We start from the raw sequence: 24696 nt of genomic DNA, 5'->3' as shown, positions 1-24696 counted from the left end.
CCTCCATCTCCTTGAGCACCGGGTGGTCTTCAATCCCAGGGAAGAGCACTCGCATGGCGTATGTCCTATAATCGAGGAAGGGGATGCCAGCGCCATCTAGGTCATTGGTCAGCTCATGAATGTCCGTCTGAAGCTCTGCAAAGGCTGTGGCCAGACGAGGTATTAAGGCAAGTGTCCCAATAGCCCCCAGAACCCTGACTCAGGTTGGCCTCAAACCCTGGCTCTGCTGTTCACTGGTTGGGTGACCTGCTTTTGCCTCAGTTTCCCTAGTCCTAACAGAGGGATAAAAACCCCTCTGTCATGGGATTAGCCAAGATAAGAATAGAGGAGATACTGGGACCAGGTCCTGGCTGGGAACGGCTCCTGTACTTCAAACTGGGCGTTTGGGGTAGAGTAACTACAGGTGCCAACTCTTCTGCCACCTAGGGGCTCCTGCTGTCCACCCTGGCTCCCCTACACTGAGCTGCCTGGGAATAGAAGGGGTGTGGCCAGCTGTGGGAGGCAGAGGGAAGCAGGAGTCCAGGGGCTCAGGGCCTGTGGGCTCTCCTCAAGCCCCTCAACCCTCCAAACTGACCATTGCCACATGCAAAATCAGGCTAGCCCTACACTGCCTGCCCATTCCAGTCAGCTCTGCCTCTTTCAGAAACGAAGGTGGGCAGCGACAAGCACTGATGGAATATTCCAGAACTGTGAAAAATCGATTGTGCAGCAGTCCAAGGGATGTGTTATTTGATCAGGAGCCAGAGGAGCACTTGGCGGGCTCTGGGAGATGGCTGGCAGGTTTAATCAAGAGCCAGGCCTTCATCTCTTGGGCACGGCTGCCAGGAGTCTGGTTATCTCCACCTGGAGGCCCTGGAGTGCCCACCAGCTGCTGCACCTGCATATGTGCTGGCAGATAAAATCTCTGCACACACCCACCTCAGCAGACGGTCATCCTTACCCCAATGGAGGCCCCGAGCTGCAGAATTACCTTCCTGGCCCCTGCATACCTGCTGCATCCCATCATGACAGCCCAGTGGTCAGACAGGTTTATCTAGGACTGGGGGGGTGGGAGGGGGGGCTTCCAGAACAGGCAGGAACTGGGAAAATGGACCCCCTGGTCCCAGTGGAGTTAATAACCTGATGCCTGGCCTGTCATGGGCACAAGGCCATCATGCAGTAGTTCAAATCCCACCCTGCCACTTAGCTCCCTTTCCTCATCCAAAAATGGAAATACTGCTGATGTCTGCCTTCTAGAGCTGCGAACATTCACTAGTTAATATCTGCAGAACGCTCAAGGGCATTCCTGGCATCTCAGAAACATCCCATAACCGTCAATTTTCATCAGTGCTGCTCTGTTCACCACTCATAAAGCCTCAGGGAGGCTCAGAGAGGCTCCAAGAGGCATGTGGAATACCCAGGACCATGAGTAGGTGAGGACTACCCCGGGATGGCCTGGCACTGGGGACCTTGCCCTGAGACGCCATCTTACAGCCGACCACCATGGGCCAAGACTGCTGTCTGCTGCCTAAAGCCCACAGACACATGCATGGGAGCTGAACCCAACACTCAGGTGGATACGGCTATCCATGGCCCACAGCCCCAGCCCCAGCCCCAGCCCCAGCCCCAGCCCCAGCCCGAGCACCCTGCTGCCAGCACTTAGGCCCACACATCCAGCCAACAGTGGTGCCCTCAGATCTGCCAGGGATAAGCTGGGGCCTTGGGAACACGGGCTTTCCTGAGGCACAACAGGCAGAGACAGGCAACCCTTTGCCATGCTCTCTGTTACAGCTTAGAGTCCACTACCCTAGCTCTTCCCACTGACCCCCTAGCCCATTGCTCACCCAGTTCCAGCATCTGTGGCCCCTGCCTGCCAGAAGCCATCCCACTCTCTGGACCACCCCCTTGGGGTCCACCTACTCTCCTTCAGGGGCTTCAAGGGCACAAGCTTAGGGCATGTGATGAGGTGTGACATCGGAGATTGGCCAGAGTTGGGGGCAGTGGGGAAGCTGAGCTCGCCCATCATGGCCACCTTGTCATCACAGGGAGAAAGGAACCCCAGGATGAAGAAATTTCTGAAGATGGAGCCAACAGAGCTTCTATTCTGGAAGGTAGCACATGCCGCACAATCCCCGCAGAAGCCATTCTGAGATGATGTCTGCCATTCACACGCTAAGGTGATGATGGACACGTGCCCTATCTTATTAGGATGGGCTGCAACCTGACTTCCTGAGACAGAGCTTGTCCAGGCCAGCCCAGGCCGGGGTCTGCATGTGCTGAAGGATGAAGAGGCCCCACTCCTCAGCAACACGCCAAGCCACATGCACAGAGCCACCACCACGCTAACACGTGTATGCATACTATACTGCCCTACAGGCTCTGCAAGGCCATCTGGATACCACTCATGACACCCAGTGAAGAAGGCACCAGCACTGTGCCCATCCTACATATGAGGAACTGAGGCACAAAGAGGTTACATGTCTAAGGAGCTACAGCCAAGCTGGGACACAGATGCAACTCTCTGGCTAAAGAGTCTGTGTCATAAGCAGCGCCCACAGAAGCCATATTTGTTCCAGGGCCCCTGGGTCCCAAGCACCGGTCAGGCACCAGCCTGCCTCCCTGGGACCAAGCCTAACACAGCAAGGCCATCGGGAATGTTGTAAACTGAGTGGAGTCAGCAGGCTGGATGGGAACTGGTTCAGAAGTAGCAGCACCCCCAGAAAGTTACGCAGCCCTGGCACCCTCCACATCCCCCATGCCCACAGCCCTGACATACCTTCTTTGCACTCGAGAGCCACTCGGGACTCCAGGTTGTCCATCTGGAGCTGCAGCCTCTTGAGAGTGCGGTCGGCATCGCGTGACTTGCGCTTGTAGGCAATGAGCACAGCCACAATGACCAGCAACAGGAGGCCCCCACCGCTGCCAATGCCCACGATGGCAGGCAGAGTCAGCAAGCTGTCTGAGTACACCTGCAGCATGCCTGGTGAGAACTCAAAGCCACCGGCCCGCACCTGGGGTGGGAATGGGGAGGGTGCAGGCTGCTCAGGAGGTACCACGCCCACTCAGCACCCCCTGGCCCCACAGCCCTCGAGTACCTGACCCTGGCCTAGAGTACTCAGTGCGAGTTTCAGAGGCTGGAGACCAGGGTAGACACCAGGCCCACTAGGAGGCACAAGGGCTGGGCAAGTGCCGAGTTGGGGCTTGCACTGGAGCTGTGCTCCCTCTGGGCTGGAGGCCAGTCTGGGGCTTAGTCACAAAGCCGGGATGCCCTGGATGGGGCTGGGTCAGTAGGTCAAAGGCAGGAGGAACCCAGCAGACCAGAGCTAAGGCCAGGACACAGATGGCCTAGCCATGGACGCACCGTGACCTTGTGTTGCCCCGTAAGGTTGGGTGACTCGCAGAGCAGCTGTGTCTCTGACACGGTAAGGGCGCAGGGCGTAGAGCCGATCAGCACCGTGTAGTTGAGCCTTGAGTTGCCAGGTGCTGGTGGCAGGAGGTTCCGGCCCTGTAAGGGTGGAGGGGAGCCAGAGAGCCCCATTGGCCCCTGCTTACACCCTATCCCTACCGCACCACAACCCCACTCACATACCCACCCAATGACTGAGGCCCACCTTGAGGATGAGTGGGGAGCTAGGTTTCAGTTCTAGGAGGCCCGTGGGGCTAAGTGGCTCCAGCACAGGGTCAGGGAAGTACAGAAAGGAGGAGGTGTTGAGGACAAGCAGAGCACGCACGTCGTCCATGACAAAGCCCAGCTCGTCAGGCCGCTCTCCCAGCTCAGGTGGGCTGCGGGTGGGGTTGTCCACTGAAGGAGCCCGGCACACCATGGTGGTATCGTTGTACACCAGGCAGCTCTGGGGACACAGATTCGAAGATGCTGGGCCGACTGCTCCTTGCATGGAGTCAGGCCCCTTGAGGGGCTACAGCCAAGCATGCACAACCAGCAGCCAGAGTTGGCTTCCTTCCCCGGGGCCTCCGAGCACAGCCACAGCCTTGGTGGCTTGAGCTGCATAGGAAGAGGGTAGGGGGTTGGGCAGGCAAGGACTCACATTCTCCCTCTCAACGCCTCCATACTTGGCCCGGATTCGGGGTTCTCGGACGGTGGCCAGGTTGGTGCCTGTGACTGTTAGGAGGGTCCCTCCACTAGAAGATGAGGAGGTAGGAGGTCATGGGGCGAAGATCTGCCCCAGCCCAGCACAAACAGGTGGGGCCAGAAATGCCACCTGGCTTCCCAGAAGATGAAAGCAGGTCACGATCGCTCAGCCCCAAAACTGTGATTGCGGCAACCACATCTCAAAGTGGACAGGGGTCCATCATCCCAAGAGCTGTGGGCTCGGACATTTTCATTAATTTTTCCTTTTAAGAGTGCAGCACCACAGAGTTTAGAGGAATTTTTGTTTAACGTGATTTTCCAGGTTGCTGCCACCAGAGCACAGCAGTGACCGCAGCCTTAAACTCTGCCATTTCTACTCCCACCCCCAGAGATAGACTTGGGCAGTAGAGGGAGGGTTTGGCCACCCCCTGCCCAGCCTTGAACCAGGCACCACCAACAAAAATTCCACTGGTTTCTCCAGACAGACAAAAACTTGGTGGTGGGACCACACAATGAAGGAGGAAGAGGAGAGCCCAGTGCAGGAGCTCTGTCCTCGGCGACGTCACATGGGACAGAGGGGATCACTGGGGCTCAGGGCAGGTTGGGGTGGCCCCACCTGTTGATGCTCCATTCAGGGTCAATCTTCAGGATGGTAGGGTCCTCAGTATAGTTGTACTTCACTTCGGGGTTGGTGAGCTGAGCACGGTTGATGTTGATGATGATGGGGGCACTACCAGGGCTCTGCCCAGGGGGTGTCAGACACCGGATCTCCCGGGAATTCCTCCTGGAGGGGCCAGGTTGGACAGTGAGGATGTGGGTGCTGGAATTCGCCTCCCAGGTGGGCTAAACATCTAGGCTCCATCATAAACAGGTGTGTGGGCAAGCTACTCCCCAGGCCTGCCCACCTGGAAAACAGGGCTACACCACGACCTGCCGCCATGTGGCTAATGACTATTATGGTCACTTTCCCATGAGCCCCTCCAAGGGGCCAGGTGGAGTCTGCCACCTCAGGCCCCAGGCTGGCCCTCTCCTTCCACACTGCCCTGCTTGGGATTCAAGGCCCTGACTGACCCACCAGCAGAGGGCTGGATCCTGACTGCCGCATCCACTCCCCAGGTGACCTAGCCAGCAAGTATGCCCATGTCTAGGCTTGCCTGAGCCCAGCCTGGGCGGGCACCACGAGTAGGCCTGCTGGGTGGGAAAGGAGCTCACAGGGGTCTCGGCACAGCCTTGCAGCAGCCTGGTCAGTTGCCCAGGGATAGCTGGCGGGACAGAGCCTTCGAGACCCTGATCTTCCCACCTGCTGTGGCACTGCTTCCACTCAGCCTATGGTTTCCAGTGCTGGGCGAGCCAGAGCACCAAGCTCACTGCCAACTCTGGCTATGCTGAGTGATGCACACGCCTCCCTGTCTATGTCGTCCCGATGTGAAATTGGGGCTAAGCCCAGGCCTGTGCTATGAGTAGGCAAAATGAGCTAGCCGGAGTGGTGCGACTGGGTCATTCCCAATGGGCAGCCAGCCAGTCACTGCTTGCACCTGGGTCCCCATTCCCTCAGCTTCTTCAGTATAGCTGTGAGGCCCTGCAGCCGCCAGGCCAGCAAGCGCAGCGAGGCTGCAAACACCAATAATTAGTCTGATAACGCATAATTACCACAAGAAAATATTTAAAGGGCCGCTCCATTATCATTCCTAATCTAAAATTATCTACTTCATGCCTCAGGGTTTTAAGATTTCCTTTCTCTCTCTTAAAAGTTTTTTAAAAATACTTATTATGTTCCCAAAAGATCCCTCCACTCCAGGACAGGGTGGTTGAGCCCAATCCTTGGGTCAGGTCCTGCCCACCCGCCTGCCCTACCCACCTGCCCTTCCCACTCAGAGGTAGTCTATCTTGATAATAATCTTCTCGGCCTCTGGTTTCCATAGTGATCACCCTGGCCAGGCTCTTCACACTCCCCTTGTTTCCCAGGCAACAAGAGGGGACATGCAGCCATCTGAACCAACCACCACCAGGGAAAGGTAGGCCATGCATGGGCCCCCCCTCCCCATCCATGTTCCTTACCAGGAAAAGGAGCAGGGCCGGCCACCAACAGACACAGCCACATCACTGCCTGCATTCAGGTGGCTGCCCTCGATGCCAATCCAGGTGCCCCCTGAAAGAGGCCCCCGGGCAGGGCTCACACGGTAGAAGGTTGGAGTCTATGGGAAGAAGGAACTTGCTAGAGCCCAGGAAAGACCTACCTGCCCCTTGGGCCAGGGGCCTGTTTGCATCTCCAGCTGTGCCCAGGCCCTGTGCTCATTGGCTCTCAGACATAGGTCATAGGTAGGCCTCCAAAGACAAGAAGGAAGGGGAGGGGAGACCAGGAGCAGAGGTGTTGCTGCACAGTGGGGCCCATAGGAAAACAAGAAGCCCCTCACTTGAGGTAGCCATTGAGCAAGGCCAGTCCCTGCAGACAGGCCTCACAGCCCCCTCAGGCCACCCAGGAGGAAAGGGCTCCGGGCCAAGAGGGGTGAGGCTTACCACAAAGGTGAAGCGCTTGGGTGACAGGGCCCGGAAGTGGGGGGAGCAGTCCCGCACGCACACCTCTACCAGGGCATCGTGGGCCCGCACTGTGCTAGCATCCCCGATCTCACAGACGATCCTGTGGAAAACCACGGGCCTCAGTAGGCTGCAGGGTCTAGCCGGGTGTCAGGGCCTCCCCCACCCACCCTGGGCAGCACTCACTGCTCAGCACTGATGTACTCGCTCTCCACGGGGCTGCACAGCACCTTTCCCACACGTACACCCAGCCGCACGTCCTCGAAGCGCAGGCCCAGGTTCTCACCCATGATGGTGAGCCGTGTCCCTCCCTGCCGAGGGCCCGTCTCAGGGGACAGCTGCAGGGAGACGGAGGCTGGCAAGGGCCTTCCCTGGCCAGGAAGGGCTACGAAGGGGAGGCAGCTGGGCAGTCAGAGCCACGCCCCTCCCCTGGTGGCCCAGGAGATCCACCTACCTTAAGGATCTTAGGGTCTGCGCAGCGGCTGCTGCCATGGCGGGCATGCATCCAGGAGGCGGGGGAGTCAGCAGGGCAGTGAGGGCGCAGGGAGCAGCGGCGCTCAGCCACACACCAGCCGCACTCAAAGCGAGGATCGGCTTTGAGGCAGAGGCCGCAGCTCTCCCGCAGGGCTGGACACTTGTAGAGGTGGGCTGTGGGGCGGGGAGAGACAGTCAGCTCAGCCCGCCCACAGCCCGGCCCCGGGGGCTGCCCCACCTGGCTCACCCTGGATATTCTGAGGGTTATCGATGACAAAGTTGTTGTTCCACACCACTGACAGGTTCACAGGCAGGTCGCTGATGTCATTGCCCTCATAGGAGTACTATGGGCAGCAGACAGGGAGGTCAGACCACACAGCCCTAGGGGGCAGGTCGGGGCTTATGTGCCCCTCCTGGCCACCTTTGGGACTGGCTGCTGGGAATGAGCTTGGTGGAGGCAGGGTCTTGGGGCTCTGCTTGTCCAGACTGGTGTTTCCAATATGGAGGCAGATACCCCGAAGAACAGCCTGCTCGCCAACCAACTTAAGGGACTAAGCCTCTCCCGTTACGCCCAGCTCTCCCTTTATGTCCCCCACCCTAGATCTTCCTTTCTGGTGGTCATGGTCGCACTCTCCAGTCAAGCCTCTGTCCCCAGCAGCCTCATTAGGTGTACCCTCCAGGGTGACCTTCCCATTTGCCCCTGCTGTCAGCCCTACCAAGAAACCAGGACTTCCCAGCTGGATCCCTTAGACGGGTATCAGGGATGCTCTGTGAACTTCCATTTCTTTATCTGCCAAACAAGCTAAGTAATCCCCATGCTGGGACTGCCCTGAGATGTGAGCTGTGTGACCCCATGCCCTGGCATAGGCTGGCAGAAAAGCATTCCCAGGCTGGGCTGTGCTGGGCTCAGAGACACTATCCTCCCTAGGAGCCCAGGACCAGCACTCCCAACTGTGCAGTTGAGGCCCTCCATTCCACCCCAGAGCAATTAATTCATCATTATTCGATTTGCAGGAATTTAATTGGATCCTATCACATTCTGATACTCCCTTTCCCTTTAAATGATAATTGTGGGCCCAATAAGAGGGGAGGGCGGGAGGCAACGAAGAGTGCAGAGAAAGGTGAAAGAGGCTCGGGAATGGTAGAGAAACAAGGATGGAGAGCGAGAGAGACAGACAGAAGCCAGAATGATTCAAGTGGAAGGCATGGCTAACAGAATTAGTGATATAGCGAGAAAGAGAACTGAAAGCATGGGACAGGCAGGAAAGTGCAGGGAACTATAGGGCCAGTCAGCTGGCTGAACTGCCCCTGGGAGCCTGCTGTGGCCCCTGAACCCTAGCCCACCTTACTAGGAAAGAGGAGAGGTGGGCCCAAGGGCTGCCACCACTGGCAGTGGGCCAGACCCCTGACCTCAAGGCTTTCCCCTGGAATTCTGGGGGTGGTGGCCAAACACAGGCCTTACAGAGAACTCAGAGTACCACCAACCAACAGGGCTTTGGCCATGCCAGGAAACCCACTGGTCTCCTGACTACATTCTTCCTGAACAGATGGGGAAACCAAGGCCTGCCAGAGATCACAGAGAAAGCCAGAAGAGGGCCTCAAGACCACCAACTCGGCACCATTACCCCACCCACCAGGGAAGGTTTTGGCTCTGCAAAGATCACTGTTGCTAAATTCACTAGAATTAATAAAAAGCTTTGAAAACGCCATCTTATTAGATTTAAGGCTCCAAATGTGGCTGCTTCTTGGTACTTGGGCAACACCCGCCTGCTAGATTTGCAAACACACAGGTTGCTTTGAACAGTTTCCGCGTCTAGCCACAGAAGATATAAAAAGAGATGAGTGACACGGCACTGTCCCTGACCCTGGCCCTCCTAGAATCACTGGATGATGGTAGCACATGGGCATTTCCACATACCTCAACCTGGCCTCCTCACCCATGTCCCGAAGATCCCATGCAAAGTCACATCTGCAAATCCCGCCACGTCTAAGTTGCCCACACCCACATCTGAGATGTGCTCCCTCCAAAGGTCAGAGAGGCTCTTGGCAGGGCCCCACCTGCATACCCAGGCACACCTGAGGGATGTGGCACTTATAGTTCCCTGCACTTACCTAGGGATCCCAATGTGTCTCTGAACACCTGCCTGTGCCCTGTGCTTTTGCTCATGAGCAGAAACCAGATCCTAAGGCTGTGAGGGCAGCCAGCCCAGTCTAGCAGAAGGGGTTCCCAGAGCCCCTTGGTGGCTTCAACCTGCCTTACCGAGGAGTTCTGACACTGCAGGCTAGAGCTGTTGAAGCGCAGGGCGGTGACACGGGCTGGGCTTCCAGGGATGTGGAAGAGGCACTCGTAGCCACGCTGGCCTGACTGTGGCTGTGGCAGGTTCCGGGCAGCCAGAGTGATGGGCTTCACCACACCCACTGGCACATAGATCTGGGTGGAGGGCAGGATCTGCGGGCAGTCCTAGAGGCGACAAGGCTTCATTTGGTTGAGCCCAAGAGTTAGGGGCCAGTGAGCAGGGTGTACTCCACTGCAACCCAGGCTGCAATCTGGGCCCATAGCCTGTGCTTTGGTGCAAGCACCACTATGCCTACTTTACACGCCGACAGACTGAGGACCTCAGAAAGAGCCAGCTGGGCTAGAGGCAGAAAGCCTGGGTTCTGCACTCTGCCAGTCTGTGTGGCTGCATTCTGTGCCTTGGGACAGGCCTTCTCCCCTCTGGGCCCAGAGTGCCCTGCCTAGTGTTCTAGGATCCCACAGATCAGTCATGGAAGGGCCCCATCTGGCTCACAGCTGCAAAGGCCCTTAAGACAAAAAAAAAAAAAAAAAAAAAAAAAGCAGCCAAGAGTGAAGCATAGGGGCTGTAAACTCAGCTGGGGACCCAGAGAGCACGTAAAAATAGCCAGAGCCAGGCAGAAAAACAATCGGGCCCCCAGGGCCAGCATTTCAACAACAATAACTGATGCAACACCCCAGCTCCCTTGCAGCACACTGGCAGCAGCCGAGGGAGAAAACAGCCCCATGGGCATGCCACTGAGCTGGGCTTTAAATAGAGATACTGAAAACAGGCTGTACTCCCCAAGGTCTGCAACAGCTCCCAATGCAGCACGGGCCTAAGCTTGGCTCTGGTTCTGAGGCAGTTTTGGGGCCCAAGGAGGGAGCCCAGAGTTGGCTCTGATCCTTTGGGGATCACTGATGAGGCAGAGCTGGCAGGGCATGGCCCTTACCTACACCAGTAGTCCCCTAGCCACTTGAAGGGATGCCCTGCCCAGGCCCCAAGCCCAGGAATCCTGAGGGATCCTTCAGTTGCCTTCCAGATTTTGGCTGCCCTCCCTGGGCCCTCTAGCAGCCCTGGCTCATTGTGGTCATCAGGACTGGTCTCTCTGCCCCCCACTTCACACCTTCCTGGTAAGGAGGCCGCCAGGAGGAAAAGCACATGACTCTCTTATGGAAATGCCAGCCATCCCTTTCATTCCTGGAGAGGCCAGACCCAGTGTTCCTCGTAGAAAGTCCTGGCTGTTGGGTTCAGGCCACCTCAGAGTGAGTACAAGCTCTGCTTCAGGGGCACTCCATGTGGGACTTCTGCCAGACAGTCCACCCAGCACTAGCTGCCTCCTCAATGCCCTTTCCTAACGGGCTCTGGTAGTTCCCACCTCAAACAACCCAAGCAAATACGATAGAACAAGGACAAGGCAAGGAGTAGGGTTCTTGGGAACTCTTTCCCATGGCATAGGGAACAAAGACACCATGGAGTGAGTAGGATCCTGAGTGAAAGGTGGCTCCAAAGGAGTCAAACTAGAACCAGAGATGGGAAGAGGGGCCTGGGCTGGGAGCCCAAGTCCTTTCAGACAACAAAATTGGTTTAAGTCTATGGATATGTTACACTCCTTAGATATGTCTCCATAAAACCTGGGATGAGAGCTTAAGAGGAAGCATCTGTGGAATAAATCCATTAGCCAATAACCCTTGCTGGACCCCATGACAGCGTCCAGCCCTATATGACCAATCTCCTCAGCAGGGGTCTGCACTTGCTGCTCCACTTCCCCTGGCTGTCACAGCCCACAACAGCCCTTCGGAGGTCCTCAAAATCCCAGGGTCACTGCCCACCCTGAGAACACCTTTACCCAGCTCCTCACGCAAGCCACACTCACAGGGAAGCCCACCGCCCACCCCTATGCTGCAGGCTCTCACACCACCCACTCTCACGCTGTCACCCCCGGATGCCCATGGTCTCTGCCTGCTCTCAGCCTGCCCCACACTGCCGTCTTGTCCCATGATGTGCTACAAAGGTCCAGAGGATGATGGTGGGGGGTGGTCAAGAGAGGCTGTGAGAAGAGGGGCCCATAGCATGGAGGTGGGGGCAGTGGATACTATATTTCCTCTGTCCCATGCCTGTCCACAGAAGTCTAGACCATTTAAAGCCCCCAGTGCCCCATAGCCGGAGGGACTCAAACATGCCCTGTCCCAACAGGCATGGTATCACTGCAAAGGAAAGGGCCCTGGTTTCAAGCCCTAGCTCTGTACCTCCAGGATGGACATGGGGACCCATGCCTATCTCCTCCCTACCTAGCAGGTCCTAGGTTAGCCCACACTGGTTGATTCTAAATAAAATCAGTGCCTTCCCTGGGCTCCAAATAATAATTATGACTTAATCACTATCAGTTACCACTCAGGACCTCAGATGGCTCCAGGAACTGACAAACTGCCCTGCAGGTCAGTCTAACACGTTCCGTTGTCCACATGGACTCTGCACCATGCCTGCCCAACCAGATACCTCATGCCCCAGGCTCACATCACCCTGTGTGGACAGTGCCCTCCCCACATCATCCCCCAGGGAGGCCCATTGGTCTGCAGCCCCCAATCAGAGGCCTAGAGGCAGGGCTTGGTCTGAGGCTTCTCCATCTCACCCAAAGGTGACAAAAGAGACCTACTGACCACCAACAAATGCCATTGGCTGGCCTCAGGCCAAGACAGCCCTGAAGGATGTCCCCAACCCCACACACTTCTTGGCTGGCATCCCAGTCACCCACAGGAGCTTTCCCAGGCCGACCTGTGGGTGATATCTAGTTCTGCTATACCTCCAAAACCCTGCTCACCCCAGGATGGCCTTACCTCAGACACATTGACACGACCCTCCACAAAGGCACAGTCAGCAGCATTGTGTGTGCATACGTGGCGGTATTTGCACCAATGGCAGGGGAAAGAGCCATTAACACACGACAGGCAGCTGCAGGGAAAGAGTGAGTCAGTGACGCCAGGCATCCTGTGCCGCCCCCGTCTGCCACATAGGGCCATACCGTGTACTGCCTCCCTGCTGCTCCTCCACCAGTCATTCAAAGGGCCACCCCACAGCCTTCGCACTGGCTGAACCTCCACCTGCTCAGAGAGGCCTTCCATGTCAGCTGGTCTCAGCCACTGAACTACCTCGTTCCCCTCCCTCTTATTGCTCTTCCCCCAGGCCCTTGATACCTGACAGTCCACAGAACCTTCCTGATGATGGACACATCAAGAGCCTACGCTGTTCACTATGGTGACCACTGGTCACACTAGGACACATGTTGACAATTAGCACTGGAAATGCATTAATATGACTAAGGAACTGCATTTTAAATTCCATCCTGTCTTAACTTAGATTTAAGTTTCAGTGGCTAGCAGCTCCTGCAGAGGTAGACAGAGCCATGGGAGACATCCACCACCCCAAACAAAATGCAGGCTCTGCTTGGGAGAAGGTTGCCCCATTTATTCCGACATGTCCCCAAGGCCTGGTCAGGGTCCCTGCGGTGCTCTGGTTGCAGCAGCCTTATACGGCTGGCTGACACCTTATCTCTACAGCCTCCATGACATTCTCATTCTCCAGGTAAATGCCACCGGCTATCCTTGAGAACTTCCCAACCTTTGGGCTACTCCACTTCTCCAGACACCCTCAACCCCCTCTGGCTCTGGAGTGCATCTCCTTGCCCTAAAGATTCCCAGCACACTCAGGACTGAGAGGTTGTACCCTGGGAATAACAATACCCAGGCCACATTGACAAAGGCAGGCATGACTGAGGCTGGACCCCCTCCCCCCCCATGCCCCATGCTGGCCCCCTCCAGGTTAGGGAAAGGGCCAAGGTGCCACTCTGAGCCTGAGGCCCCTCTGGGCCCACCCTGGTGCCTGGCCCATGGCAGGATACACAGTAGGTCCTCAGCCTCTCCCGTTCTTCCTATTGCTCACAACCAAGACAGACAGAGATGAGCATCCAGCCAGGACCAGGGAGACCTCCTGCCCTGGATCTCTGTGCCCTAGATGCTACACCAGCCCTACCTTCCCAACCCCCACCTGGGTGGCATAAACCAGAGAAGACCCAGACCACTACCTGTCCCAGAGCAGCAAGTACCGAGTACCTATCCCATGGCATACCATCTCCCATTTAGATGATGCAACAGCCCCGCTACACCCCACCCCAAGCTCCCTGACTCACTCTGGTGCCTAAAGGCCATTCCTCACACCAAGGTAAACAGTGAGACTCTCCAGGTATGAGTCGATGCATGACACTCCCCACACACCCCACCCGCTCTGACTGCTGCCCTAGCCTCAGGCTCATCTGGACCCTCTACCCAGGCCAGCTGCTCTCATGGCAGGCCTTGTCTTCTGCCCTGACCACCAGATCACACTGCACTGTGCCCTGCCCTACAGGACATCGATGCGGAAAGCTGGGGACACTCACGACTCATGGACGCTGCAGTTGTAAAAGACAAAGTCCACAAATGCAAACTTCTTGCCCGTCTCCTTGGACTTTAGGTAGAGCTTCACCACCCGCTGGTCTCCTGTAGGGGAGGACAGGCACAAGTCACCAGGGCCACCAAATGCCGCCAAATACAGGACCCCCACATAGAGCAATCCCCAAACAAGGAAAGACCATGCCAAGGACACTCCCGACCACCAAGTGTGTAGCCCCTGGCCACACCCTAGCCCCTCTGGCTTACGAACATCTGAGAACACCAGGCAGGCCCCTTGAATCTTTGCACCTGTGGTTCCTGCCTCCACTCCACGCTGTTCCCATTTAGGCATCTGTTCCTTAACCTGCCATCCTCCTTGATCACTATGCAATACTCGTTCTCCGTCCCCATCACCAGTCAAGCTCCCCAACAGGAGGCCACTGCAGGTGCTGCCCAGGCCCAATTATAGTGTACTCACCCTGGCCTCGAGTGATGGGCGCCACCTCCCCAGCAGAGGGCGAGTGGCAGTGGATGCGGCCGTCCTCCAGGACACTCTCAGACTCAGTGAAGTCCTCAAACGAGCAGTTGACACCAGCTGAGAGGTCAGGCACATTCCAGGCCTGCAGCACAAGCTGGGGCACCCGCAGCAAGGAGGTGTGAGCAAGCAGGGTCCCATTGCCCCACCCATCCCCCTGTCCATGTTGGGCAGCCGCACTCACTGGGACCTGGGACATGGTGACAGACACATTTCGAGGTTGCACGGTCAGCTGCACACACTGCAGGAGATCTGAGGCAAAGCGCTGAGGCTCTTCCGCCCTCTCACAGGTATCTTGACGGGAACAGCTGCGGGCAGAGGGGACTGGGCTGGGCGCAGGCAGGGAGGTCTGAGCAACCCAGCCCCCAGCCCCTGCTCAGAAGGCCAACCTCTACACTTGGGGAACCCCATCAGCTTCATTATATCCTGTCTTTACTGTGAGACTGGGTTGTCACTCAGTTACAGAAAATCACCAGCCTCAGTGTGCTTTGCCCAGGGAGGCCCAGATGAGCTTGGAGGGAAGCTGCGACAACCTGAGGCGCAAAGCAAGGCCGTCTGGGGCCCTCCAAGGACAGAGACCTCCAGGCCAGGGTGTCAAAGCCCTTCTACCCACCCGCATCCCCATCCAGACTCACATGCTATGCAGGACACACCAGCCGCAGTGGGGGTCCCGAGAGCCCAGGCAGAGCTCACATGACGTGTACTGCACACAGCTTTCCACGGGCACTCGCGTCACCTGGCAGGAAGGGGACTCGGCCTCAAGACCTCACCAGGCATATCCCAGGGACCCCTTCTAGTCTCACCTCCTCACACTACTGTGTGCACCCTGACCGCCGAAATACCAGGGACACCCCCCTCTTGGGCCTTCCTCCTGTTTGGTTTTTTCAAAAGCCAGTCCTGGTGACACTGCCTCAGCCAAGTCAGGCCTCTCCCTGGGAGCCGAGGGCAGCAATGGCCACAGAGCCAGAAAGCTTGTGCACAAGAGCCACCCAGAGAAGAACTGACCATTCTGGCCAGAGTTATTCCCCTGTCTGTCTGGACTCCAAGCTTCCTGGGAAAGCCATGGCTCATCGACCCCAATCCTAAGCACAGAGGCAAGCTGGGCCCTGCTCACCCCGACCTCGCCTGCTCCACCCTGAGGTCCCCAGAAGGGTGGAAGAACCAGACAGCCAGGAGAGGGGCAGAGGAGAGCTGGCCAAGAGGGAAAGAAGTCTTTCCCACCCGTCCCACTTCCAACTGCCATGGGGCAATCAGGTCAAGCAGAAAGGCAAAGGCTGGCTGTAGGCCAGGCCAGGAACACAAGCACATGGCCTTGAAGAGCTGGGCAAGGCCAGCCGAAGGCTCCACCAAGGCTGCTGCCCAAAGTCCCCACCATGTAGATGAGGCCAGTGCTTGACCAGATCACTGTCTGAGAACTTGGGATCCCAGGTGCACGCCCCAAATCGTGCAATGACACCAATACCTTGATAATGTTCTCATTAAATATCTGTTCCTATGGACACTAAGTCATTCACAAAAGGGAGAGAATTCTAAAACTGGCCTAGGAGAACCTAGAGGCAGTGAGACATTGTGAGCCCACAGCAGCCACACCTAGCTCCCCAGGGAAGGCCCACCCACACACATTTGGCAGTGTAGTCAGTACCCACCTGTTTCTCTGTCATGGCGTAGAGGTACTGATGGTCGGGGCTGAGGACAAGGTCACGCAGGATGGGGCTACCCTCTTGGGCCACCACACTCTCGTAGGCCAGAGCTGGCCGGCCACCGGGGTTGGCCAGGTCCACCAGGATCTATGGCAGTGAGGGCCTCAGTAAAGCTGTGCTGATGCCTTTGTGCCCCATCCCTACGGCCCCTTAAGATGGGGGTCTGGAGCCTCTCCCCAGTCATCCCCCAAAGTACTATAAGAACAAGGCTGAGGCCATTACTCCACTCCAACCAGCCTGCGCAGGACAAACTACATACCAGTAGGTTGGTCCTGGCCTAGCTCCTTCATTAGTCAACAGGTCACAGCCCAGGGCTGGGGGTTTCTGGAGGCTGGAGACACCACTACTCCATACCCCTCGCCCACCACCAAGCTGCATAGCCATACCGGATTCAAAGGCAGCAGGTACCCCTACAAGCATACCACCTCCCTTGGGCCAGACTGGTCCTCCCAATGGAGCGGATATTTGTGGGAGGAAGAGAAGAGGCAGCAGGGGTCTATAGGTAGCTTGAGAGGTCCAATGCTGCTGAGAAGTGAGATGCCGGGAGCCTCCTGGGTGGGGAGGCAGCATGAGTGTGAGGGTCCAAGCCCCAGGGCACCCTAGAGTTGGGCCACACCCCTAGAGAAGGGCAGGCATCTCATCAGCATGGAAATATATTCCAGATACCAAACAAACTGAGCGTTAATTAGCCAGCTCTTCTCCGCAGCTTGTAATGATATAAGTATTTTTAGTTGCTTTTACCAAACAAATGTATTTAATTAACTGAGACCCAAGGGGCTTTCCAGAGATGGGACTCGTGGGGTGGCTCAGCCAGTCTGGGCAGGCTCCCAGGGCACAGGGCAGCAGGCCCTACTCAGGCCCCTCCCTGCTTTGGCTATAACTGGGCGGCCAGCCCACCTCTCCACCTCTACCTCTGGGGCAGGGTCTGGCCAGGGCTCAGTCCAAGACCCCTGCTTTGCATCCCCACACTGACAGGACAAGGTGAGGCTAAGTAGTGGGGGGCTGTGGAACAGGCGAAAGTCCCTGGCTAAGACCAGCTCCAATAGGGGCTCAGCAAGGGTAGCCAGCCAGGGTGGGGTGCCATGTCTCTAGGCCAGAGGCTACTGGCAGCAGGAGAGGGGAAGGGCTGCATTCCTGAGAGCCTGGGGCCACCCCCCACATCCGCTCAGCTGCCTCTCCGCCAGGCAAACCAGGCAATCAGGCTTAAGTCAAACCAGACCCGAAAGAGCTAGCCCAGTACTAGGCAAGAGGCAACAGCCCTGGGCTGGGCGTATAGCTGCCCAAATGGCTCTAGCCCGGCCTCTGGAGCTGGGTGAGGGGCCCCCAGTCTCAGAGGTCCTACAGGTGGAAACTTGACAGACCCCCAACCTGCATCCAGCCAATTCCCACAAATCTCCAGCCCTGTTTAGATGGGCAGCCCGTAGGCAGGCACTGTTCACAGAAAGCCTGATGTCAACTCCTTGAGCCAGGTGGGCCCAGGAGAGATGACAGCCACAAGGAGGGCCAGGGAAGCCAGAAGTTGTCTCTGGACCCACAGTGCCTGCGCCCAGCGGTATGACCCTAGTAGGGTGCTGAACCTCTCTCTGCCTCAATTTCCCTAATTTCCCTACTTGTCAAATGGGAATGACAGACAGCCCTCCCCACACAAAAGCTTTTCTGAGGATTAAATGGGAACTAAGCCAGTGTGCCAAATAAGACACAGGGTAGCCAGGCCCCCTGGCAATCACCAACCCCCAGAAGCCAGTTGCATAGGCCTTGTAAGTCCAGCCTGGACAGCAGCCAGTGAAGAAGAGACAGGAAGGCAGGGCAGGGTCCCAGTGGAGACCCAGAGCTCCAGTCTCAGCCCAAATGACTGTAATCGGAACTCCGGATTCTTCCTCAAGTCTCAGCCTTTCCCTGCCCCCATCCCTGCAGATGCCTCCAGTAACACCCAGAAGCCCACGCCTGGCTTCCTCCCACCCAGTGCTAGGTCTACAGCCCCTTCCACAACAGCCCTGCCTGGTCTCTCTCACATGCCTGCCCCCAGGGCCTTGATAGGGGACACTCTCAAGGTATCTGCTGAATGGGGACACTTGAGGGGACCCAGCCTCTCCAACCCTGACCACCAGGGGCCACATGGTGTTAGTCCTAACCCCCACCCCCTCCCCCATCAGAGGTGAGAGCACGGGCTGAGGCATGGATGTCACAACAAGGGGTCCACCCAACCCAATGGGGAACAAAGAAATATAATATAGGGAAGGTCACATCTAGGAGGCACATCAGCTCTGAGGAATGGCAGGGGATGAACAGAGAGCAGGCCTCCTCCTTGTGGTCCTGGGTAAGGTAGCAGAGGGGAGGCAGGCCATGCCTGGGCTCCAGAATGCCACTACCCCCAGGCGAGCAGCATGCTGGCTCCAACAGATGGCACCCAACAGCTGCGGTGCAAAGCACGCACATCCAGCTGTCCATCCACCATGCACCCATTTGTCCACCCACCTGCCAACACTTGACAGTGCTCAGCCCTTAAACATAGACAGGCCCCAGGCCTCATGGAGACGAGGCATTTCTGAAGGGCACCGAGTGACGGGGGCATAGGGAAGCACAGCCCATAGGCCAAACAGCAGACATGATGTGGGTTGCAGGCCTCATACTTGCACTGCATAGCCATGGTCCAGGCTCAGCAGGGTCCCTGCATGCACCCATGACAATCAGGGGGTCCAGCTGGAATTGACCAGTCTCGGGGACATGTCTGTTGCGTCCCAGCCGGTTTTCAGGCTTCAGGGCTCATGCAGCACAGACAGGTAAATGGAGCTCACAAGGGCTCTGGACTGCCACCTGTACCTGGGGACACAGAGTCTACTCCCAAAGTTGGAGAAGGAACACAGCACGCCGCCAGGAGGGCATTTCCAGGGAGAATGGGCATGCAGGGCAGGAACACGGCCAGGCAGCTGGCAGAAAGAACATCAGGACACACACTGCCAGAAGCACATGTGCCAACGCCACACCCACAATTGTCCACTCTAGGACCACCCACCTGAGGGCAGACCACCCTGGGGCAGCTAAGTCTGTAGAACACGTAGGAGACTTCTAGAGTTCCCTGGTGTACTCCCCAACCTCCCATCTGTCATCTCTGTGCTTGGCAAACCTTTCCCCCAAAACCACATGAACCTTCCATGACTGGCTGTGACCGCCCTCCCTACCATTTCCCATCATGAAAAAATCTCAGGGCCCAAAACCAGCCCTGCCCACAAAGGTCCCTCTGCCATGGTGCCCTTTCCAACCCCTGCTGAGGAGGCCCTCCCTCCACCCAGATGGTTTTAATGGAGCTGTCCAGCCTCCCTGGGCCATGCCAGGTGTGGGCATCCTCCCACCCACCCACAGCTTTGGCCTAGAGGGAACATGGCCACCACCACCCAACTTCTGCCCGGGCTCTCCAGTCCTGTCCACTTCTCCCCTGGTCTTCCCTGTCCCTCTGTACTGGATTCTGAGCCAAGGCACAAGGGCTGTCAGGGAGGGGGGCCGGGCCCCAACAGTCTCCTGGAGTCAGGACCAGGCAAGGTGCTGATCATGGAACAGGCGCCTAATACTGTCGCCATGGGGCATCACGTGCCCTCCCCAGATGGGTAGGGGAGCAAGTTCGCCTCTTCACCCCCAGGTCCTTGAAGTTGGAGCCCTGCCCAGGGCCAAAGGGAGATGGCTAGCAGCAGGTGGATGGCCCCTGGCCCTGGAAACCCCAGCCCAAAGCTCGTCCAGCTGGCTGCCCCCACACCCATCACTGCCCAGCCCTGACCAACTGCTGCAGGCAGGCAGCTGATAGCCTGGCCAGGTCAGCTGTCCATCCAGCCCAGAACCAACAAAAGGCCCATTCTCTGAGATGAGGGCAGGCGGGGGCACCGGGGAGGATGTCTGGGCTGTCTAGGCTGGTTGCCAAGGCCGGCACGCGCCCTAGCTGCCCAGAGGCAGGGGGCTGCCCATCATGGCCTGGAACAGGAGGGAAGAGAGGGCTACTATGCCCACCCCAAAATGGCAGCCCTCGTGTCCATATCTGTGAAGTGGGGTTGCACTGACTGAGCCAATTCCTGGTGTCCAGATGGGGGTGGGGGTGAAAGGACTATGGGTAGGAAGACAGGCAGAGGACATGGGCAGCAGCCAACAAGCTGGCCATGCACTGGGCTGGGACCTCACAGGCATTCCCCTTCTTTTGTAGATACAGCTCCTAAGCCTGATCCCCGCCCAGGGGAGGTAAGGAGTCCTGGGAAAAGCTGTGCGAGGGGCAGGCGCGTCTAGGACTCCCCAAGAGAACCTGTCTTCCTCTCTCCTTCCTGGCCAGGGCCAAATGGCTGAGGCCCTGATAGACCCAGACCCCGAGCCTTCCTTACCCCTTCACAGGCTGCCACAGGATCCCCCCTTCTCTGGCTGGGGTCAGGTTCCAGGCCCCTTACTGGGACCATTCTCAGAAAAATCAAAAATAATTTGATATTGAAAAAGCAATTAGCAATTTCCCCTTGGCAATAATTAGATAATTAAAACATAATTTGCAAAAGGCCGGATGACTATAATTGAGCCAGACGCACCTGACAAGGTGTAGGGGGAAGGTCCCAGGAATCTCATTCTTCCCATCCACAACCCTCAACACACAGACAGGAGAACAGGGACCAACCAACACAAGCAGTGGTCTTGCCTGATCCTCAGTCTTATCTGCCGACAGACGATAACCTCACAGGAATAAGTGAGAATTTAAAAGCTCAAGGTTCCAAAAGTTAGAGAGGCCAGCCTGCTGGAAGCTGCTCAGAGACTGGGCCCACAAAACTGGACCCTGCTGTAGGACAGAGGCACACAGCTGCCCCAGAGAATCTGCCCACTGCCTTGGAAGCCGCACAAAGCTGGGCCACGAGGCAGTATAGATTGTATGGCTTTCCATCGCACATCATTGGCTAGGGCTGTCCTCAGCCAGCATGTGGCCAGGGTGCCCACTGCAGCCTGAGATTTAACTGACACTTGGTACAACCACTGATGCTGTGGTAGCAGCAGTGACCATTCAGCCTAATATCCGCAGAGGCAGGCACTGGACTCATGTCACAGACTCATGTCACCCCACACTACTCCCACTAGCTGGGTCCCCAGCTCAAGGAAGTAGACACAAGCCCATTCAACTTTCTTGAAGTCACCACAGTCCTCAGCCTCCCTGCATCCACCCATGCCAGCCCTCCGAAGGGTCTCCCAAAATCCTGCGGGATATCTCCCTGACTGCATGTCGCTGACTACCATAGGGTCATCAGTGAATTGCCCACCACATGTAGAATAAGGGGTGCCCAAGGCACCAACTGATGCCTCTCCTTCAGGCTGCAGTTCTCAGCATGGACTAGGGCACCTGTAAGCTTTGGCCATGCTGTTCTTCCCCCCAGAACACCCTTCCCAGCAGACTCTCCAGTATCCTGGGCTATTCCAGGATCTGTACGTATCTCATTGTGCTGCCAGGGGCTCCCACACCCTGACTCCTGAGAGGACAGGTCCTAGAAGACAGGGCCCTCCGCTGAAGGGGAGAGGAACCATGCATTGCGGGCAGTAACCTTGGGCCCTCATGAAGCTTGCCCCCACCAGGCTCACCGTGAAACTGGGCATGCTAAGGACTGAACACAGGGAGGCCACTGCCAGCCTACACATGCAAGTGTCATTCTTATCAAAGGTGCCAGATGCCCCTGCCAGGACTGAGGCCTGATTAGCCAGACCCCATAAAGAGGAGGGCTTAGAGTTGTAGGGCCTGAGGCAAGCCCCTCCATGCACATCTGTGGGCGACTCCGCTAGCCGCTGTCTGGTGGGAAGTAGAAGCAATGCTTATATAACATGAGCTCACGAGCTCTGGGACAAGGGGCTGGAATAGCACTAGAAAGACCCACTGGGTAAGCAGGAGGTCCCTGTGCCCTTCTGGCCCAGCCTACCATGGCCAGCCACACCCAGGAGACCCGCAAAACGCAGGACACACAGATGTCCACAGGATACCATGCAGTGCCACCCTATGGCTCCAGGAACGACTACCCTTGGTGGGCAGGGGCAGTGCACCCATGGGGCCTACAGGCACAGCAACTAAGACAGGAAGCAGGCAACCAGGACCACTCCACTCCTCGCCAACAACCTCTGGGGGATAAATGCCGTCAGGACCAGTAACCCACCGTGAGTATGACTGCCTGCTAACTGACCACCCTGCTACACATTGCAATACATGGCCACCTAGTCCCAGAAACACTGGGAGATTCAGGATGAAAAGACAACAGAGAGCCATTGGCACCACTCCCAGGTAGAAACCCAACAGAAACACAGCCCTGCGCTCATGAAGCCACAAACAGAAACTCACACAGCAGCACTGCCATCACAGACCTACGTGCAACAGGACACACCAACTCAGAACAGAAGGACACCATGCACATATGTGTGGAATACAGGCCACTACTATGACAGAGAATCAGCTCTGGCTGCCCATAGATCAGGGCTGAGTCTCAAAAGCAATGTTGAACAAAGGAAGACAAAAGATGAGCTATGTGGCCCAAGCTACAAAAGTCCACAAACCAGCAATACAGCCCTAGGGAGGATGGAGGTGGCCCAGTGAAGTGGCCCATGGGGAAGAGGAGTGACTGGGAGGCTTCAAGGGGTCAAGATGCCCAGTGTGCTCTCATGCTGCTCACTCACAGCTGTGCACTGTCCTGTGGGTACATCACCACTCAGAGTGGATGTCTGTCATACAATAGCCACACAAAGAACCCCAAGGACCTCCCTGCCCCCACACTATAGGCAGTCGTGTGCCTGTGCTCAGGGCTCACATTTCAGCATGAAAAGAATGCCTGCAGGCCCACAGAAGCCAATGATGCAGGTAGGCCCCTGGGGGGCAAGTCGCTAGAAAGCAGCTGTCTGTTGCAGATCCATGGAACCACGGGCAGTAGGTTGGGGGAAGGTAGCAAAGCAGGCTGAGGGGTTGGGAGGCCTGGAGCCCAGTTTTGCCTGGCATCTCTCTTGGGACCAGCATCCCTAACCCCCTGTACCCAGCCCCATGAGACTCTCCCCCGCCCCTCAGCTGCCTGCAGACGTGGGCTTTGGAGGAGCAGGGGCCCCTGCTGGATGTACCAAGCAAGCTCTCAGCAGGGATGACCTGACACAGAGACCCTGAGAAAAGGCCTGCATGGCTGCCCCAGCTGCAGGGACTTGCCAATAATCACTCCACACAGGTCTCAGAAGTGCTACTTAATTTTCAGGATCTCTGAATTTCACAATCATCTCCAGGTGATGCCAGGGGAATGGGAAGACACATCCAGAGGGAATCTTCTAGAGACGTGAAATCCTCCGGAGGGTTAAGAGGTCAGGGCAGTACACAGCAGGGGATTAGGAACCATGAGCAAAGCAGTGATGCCCGAGGGCAAGCTGAGAGCAAGCAGCTCCAGATGCTTTGAGGCATGCAAGCACAGGGACCACAGCCCTGCCTGCGTGGCCCGGGCTCTGAGGGACAAGCACTGCATCTGCAGCTCTCAGTCTCTCCTCTGTTCAGGGGTCATCACAGAGGAAGGACTATCAACTTGCTCGTGGGCTTCCCAACAGCACCCAGGGGCCAGGGCCCACCTCATGTGGAGGAAAGGAAACTGAGGACCTAGGAAGAGGGGGCTTCACCTCTGGACATGTCCAGCCCCAGTGCCTAGCTATACCACTCTCCCTTGGGCTCCACCCCAAGGCCTGGCACCCTAGAGGCCCACGATGCCATGACCCAGATTCCCAGGCCACAAAATGGTGGCTCACAACAAGCCTGGGTTGGCCAATGACACTTTCTAAAAATGTGGATTAGTTGCCAATGCTTAATAATCAAGAGATCTCACACAAAATACAGATTTCCAGATTCTCCAGAAAAACCAGATGCTCAGGCAGACAGGTCCACATTCCCACCTGGCACAGACACTGGAACAGTCAGAGCTGCACTAAGGGCAACACTGCATTCCTCAGCCCAGGACACCCCTCGCCCCAGTCCCACTGGGCAGGGACTGTCCCTACCTTTGCTTTGCAAAAACAGAGAATCAGGGATGGAAAGCCACCGGGCTAAAGAGGGGCAAGGTGGGCACCAGCTGGTGGGAGTCCAGGGCCTGTTCTCTCCCCACCCAGAAAGGTATCTGACCTGACAACAAAGGACTCAAACCAGGAGCCACCCTTGGGAACTCCTGCAAAGTCCAAGGGGTCCCCGGAGGCCACAGGAGAGGAAAAAGGTTCTGAGGGGCCACATGCAAAGTTGGGGTTCTGTGGGGGATTTCAGCTCAGGAGAACAGGCTACCTATGTGGGGGAGCCGGTGGTGGGCTGGGCCTCTGAGGAAGTACAGGGGAATCAGGGGGCACGCCAGCTAGGCCTGAGCAGCTAAAATTAGCAGGTCTTAAATTAATTGGTTATAATTTTAAATAATGTTTGGAGGAATGTGGCCTAGGCCCAACCCATTTCTAGGGCTCCTCGGTGGCTACTTAAAAATTCCAGAAAAGACCTGGCCTGAGGAAGGCGGGGGTGTGTCCAAAGAGCAGGCACTACCCCTGGGTCAGCAGTGGGTGAGAGTCCCCAGGGCCCAGGGCCCAGGCCCCAGCCCAGGGTGAGGACAAAGCAGAAGAGAAGGCAGGGAGATAGTGCCTACTGCACTCACAGGGTGGGGCCAGGCCTGGGCCAACCTCCAGGGTAAGAAGGGCCCAGCCC

General features: G+C 57.0%; 1 protein-coding gene across 2 annotated transcripts in view; it reads right to left on the bottom strand.

The window, feature by feature from the left end:
• PLXNA1 (plexin A1) overlaps positions 1 to 24696 on the bottom strand; it is a 52315-nt gene that overhangs the window by 16017 nt on the left and 11602 nt on the right. For both annotated transcript variants that reach the window (XM_036229752.1, XM_036229751.1), the window contains 18 exons: positions 15957 to 16097; positions 14946 to 15046; positions 14495 to 14618; positions 14254 to 14407; positions 13784 to 13883; positions 12189 to 12303; positions 9339 to 9539; positions 7326 to 7422; positions 7059 to 7252; positions 6791 to 6942; positions 6587 to 6707; positions 6128 to 6264; positions 4686 to 4853; positions 4026 to 4119; positions 3591 to 3830; positions 3341 to 3484; positions 2756 to 2990; positions 2 to 144 (listed from right to left, as the gene is read on the bottom strand). In XM_036229752.1, the coding sequence (XP_036085645.1) occupies positions 2 to 144; positions 2756 to 2990; positions 3341 to 3484; positions 3591 to 3830; positions 4026 to 4119; positions 4686 to 4853; positions 6128 to 6264; positions 6587 to 6707; positions 6791 to 6942; positions 7059 to 7252; positions 7326 to 7422; positions 9339 to 9539; positions 12189 to 12303; positions 13784 to 13883; positions 14254 to 14407; positions 14495 to 14618; positions 14946 to 15046; positions 15957 to 16097 (2661 nt within the window). The remainder of the gene's footprint in view (position 1; positions 145 to 2755; positions 2991 to 3340; positions 3485 to 3590; positions 3831 to 4025; positions 4120 to 4685; positions 4854 to 6127; positions 6265 to 6586; positions 6708 to 6790; positions 6943 to 7058; positions 7253 to 7325; positions 7423 to 9338; positions 9540 to 12188; positions 12304 to 13783; positions 13884 to 14253; positions 14408 to 14494; positions 14619 to 14945; positions 15047 to 15956; positions 16098 to 24696) is intronic.

The sequence above is a fragment of the Rousettus aegyptiacus genome, unplaced genomic scaffold (assembly GCF_014176215.1).
Source record: "Rousettus aegyptiacus isolate mRouAeg1 unplaced genomic scaffold, mRouAeg1.p scaffold_m13_p_12, whole genome shotgun sequence".
Classification (NCBI taxonomy): domain Eukaryota; kingdom Metazoa; phylum Chordata; class Mammalia; order Chiroptera; family Pteropodidae; genus Rousettus; species Rousettus aegyptiacus.
This window is presented reverse-complemented; position numbering and strand designations above follow the sequence as displayed.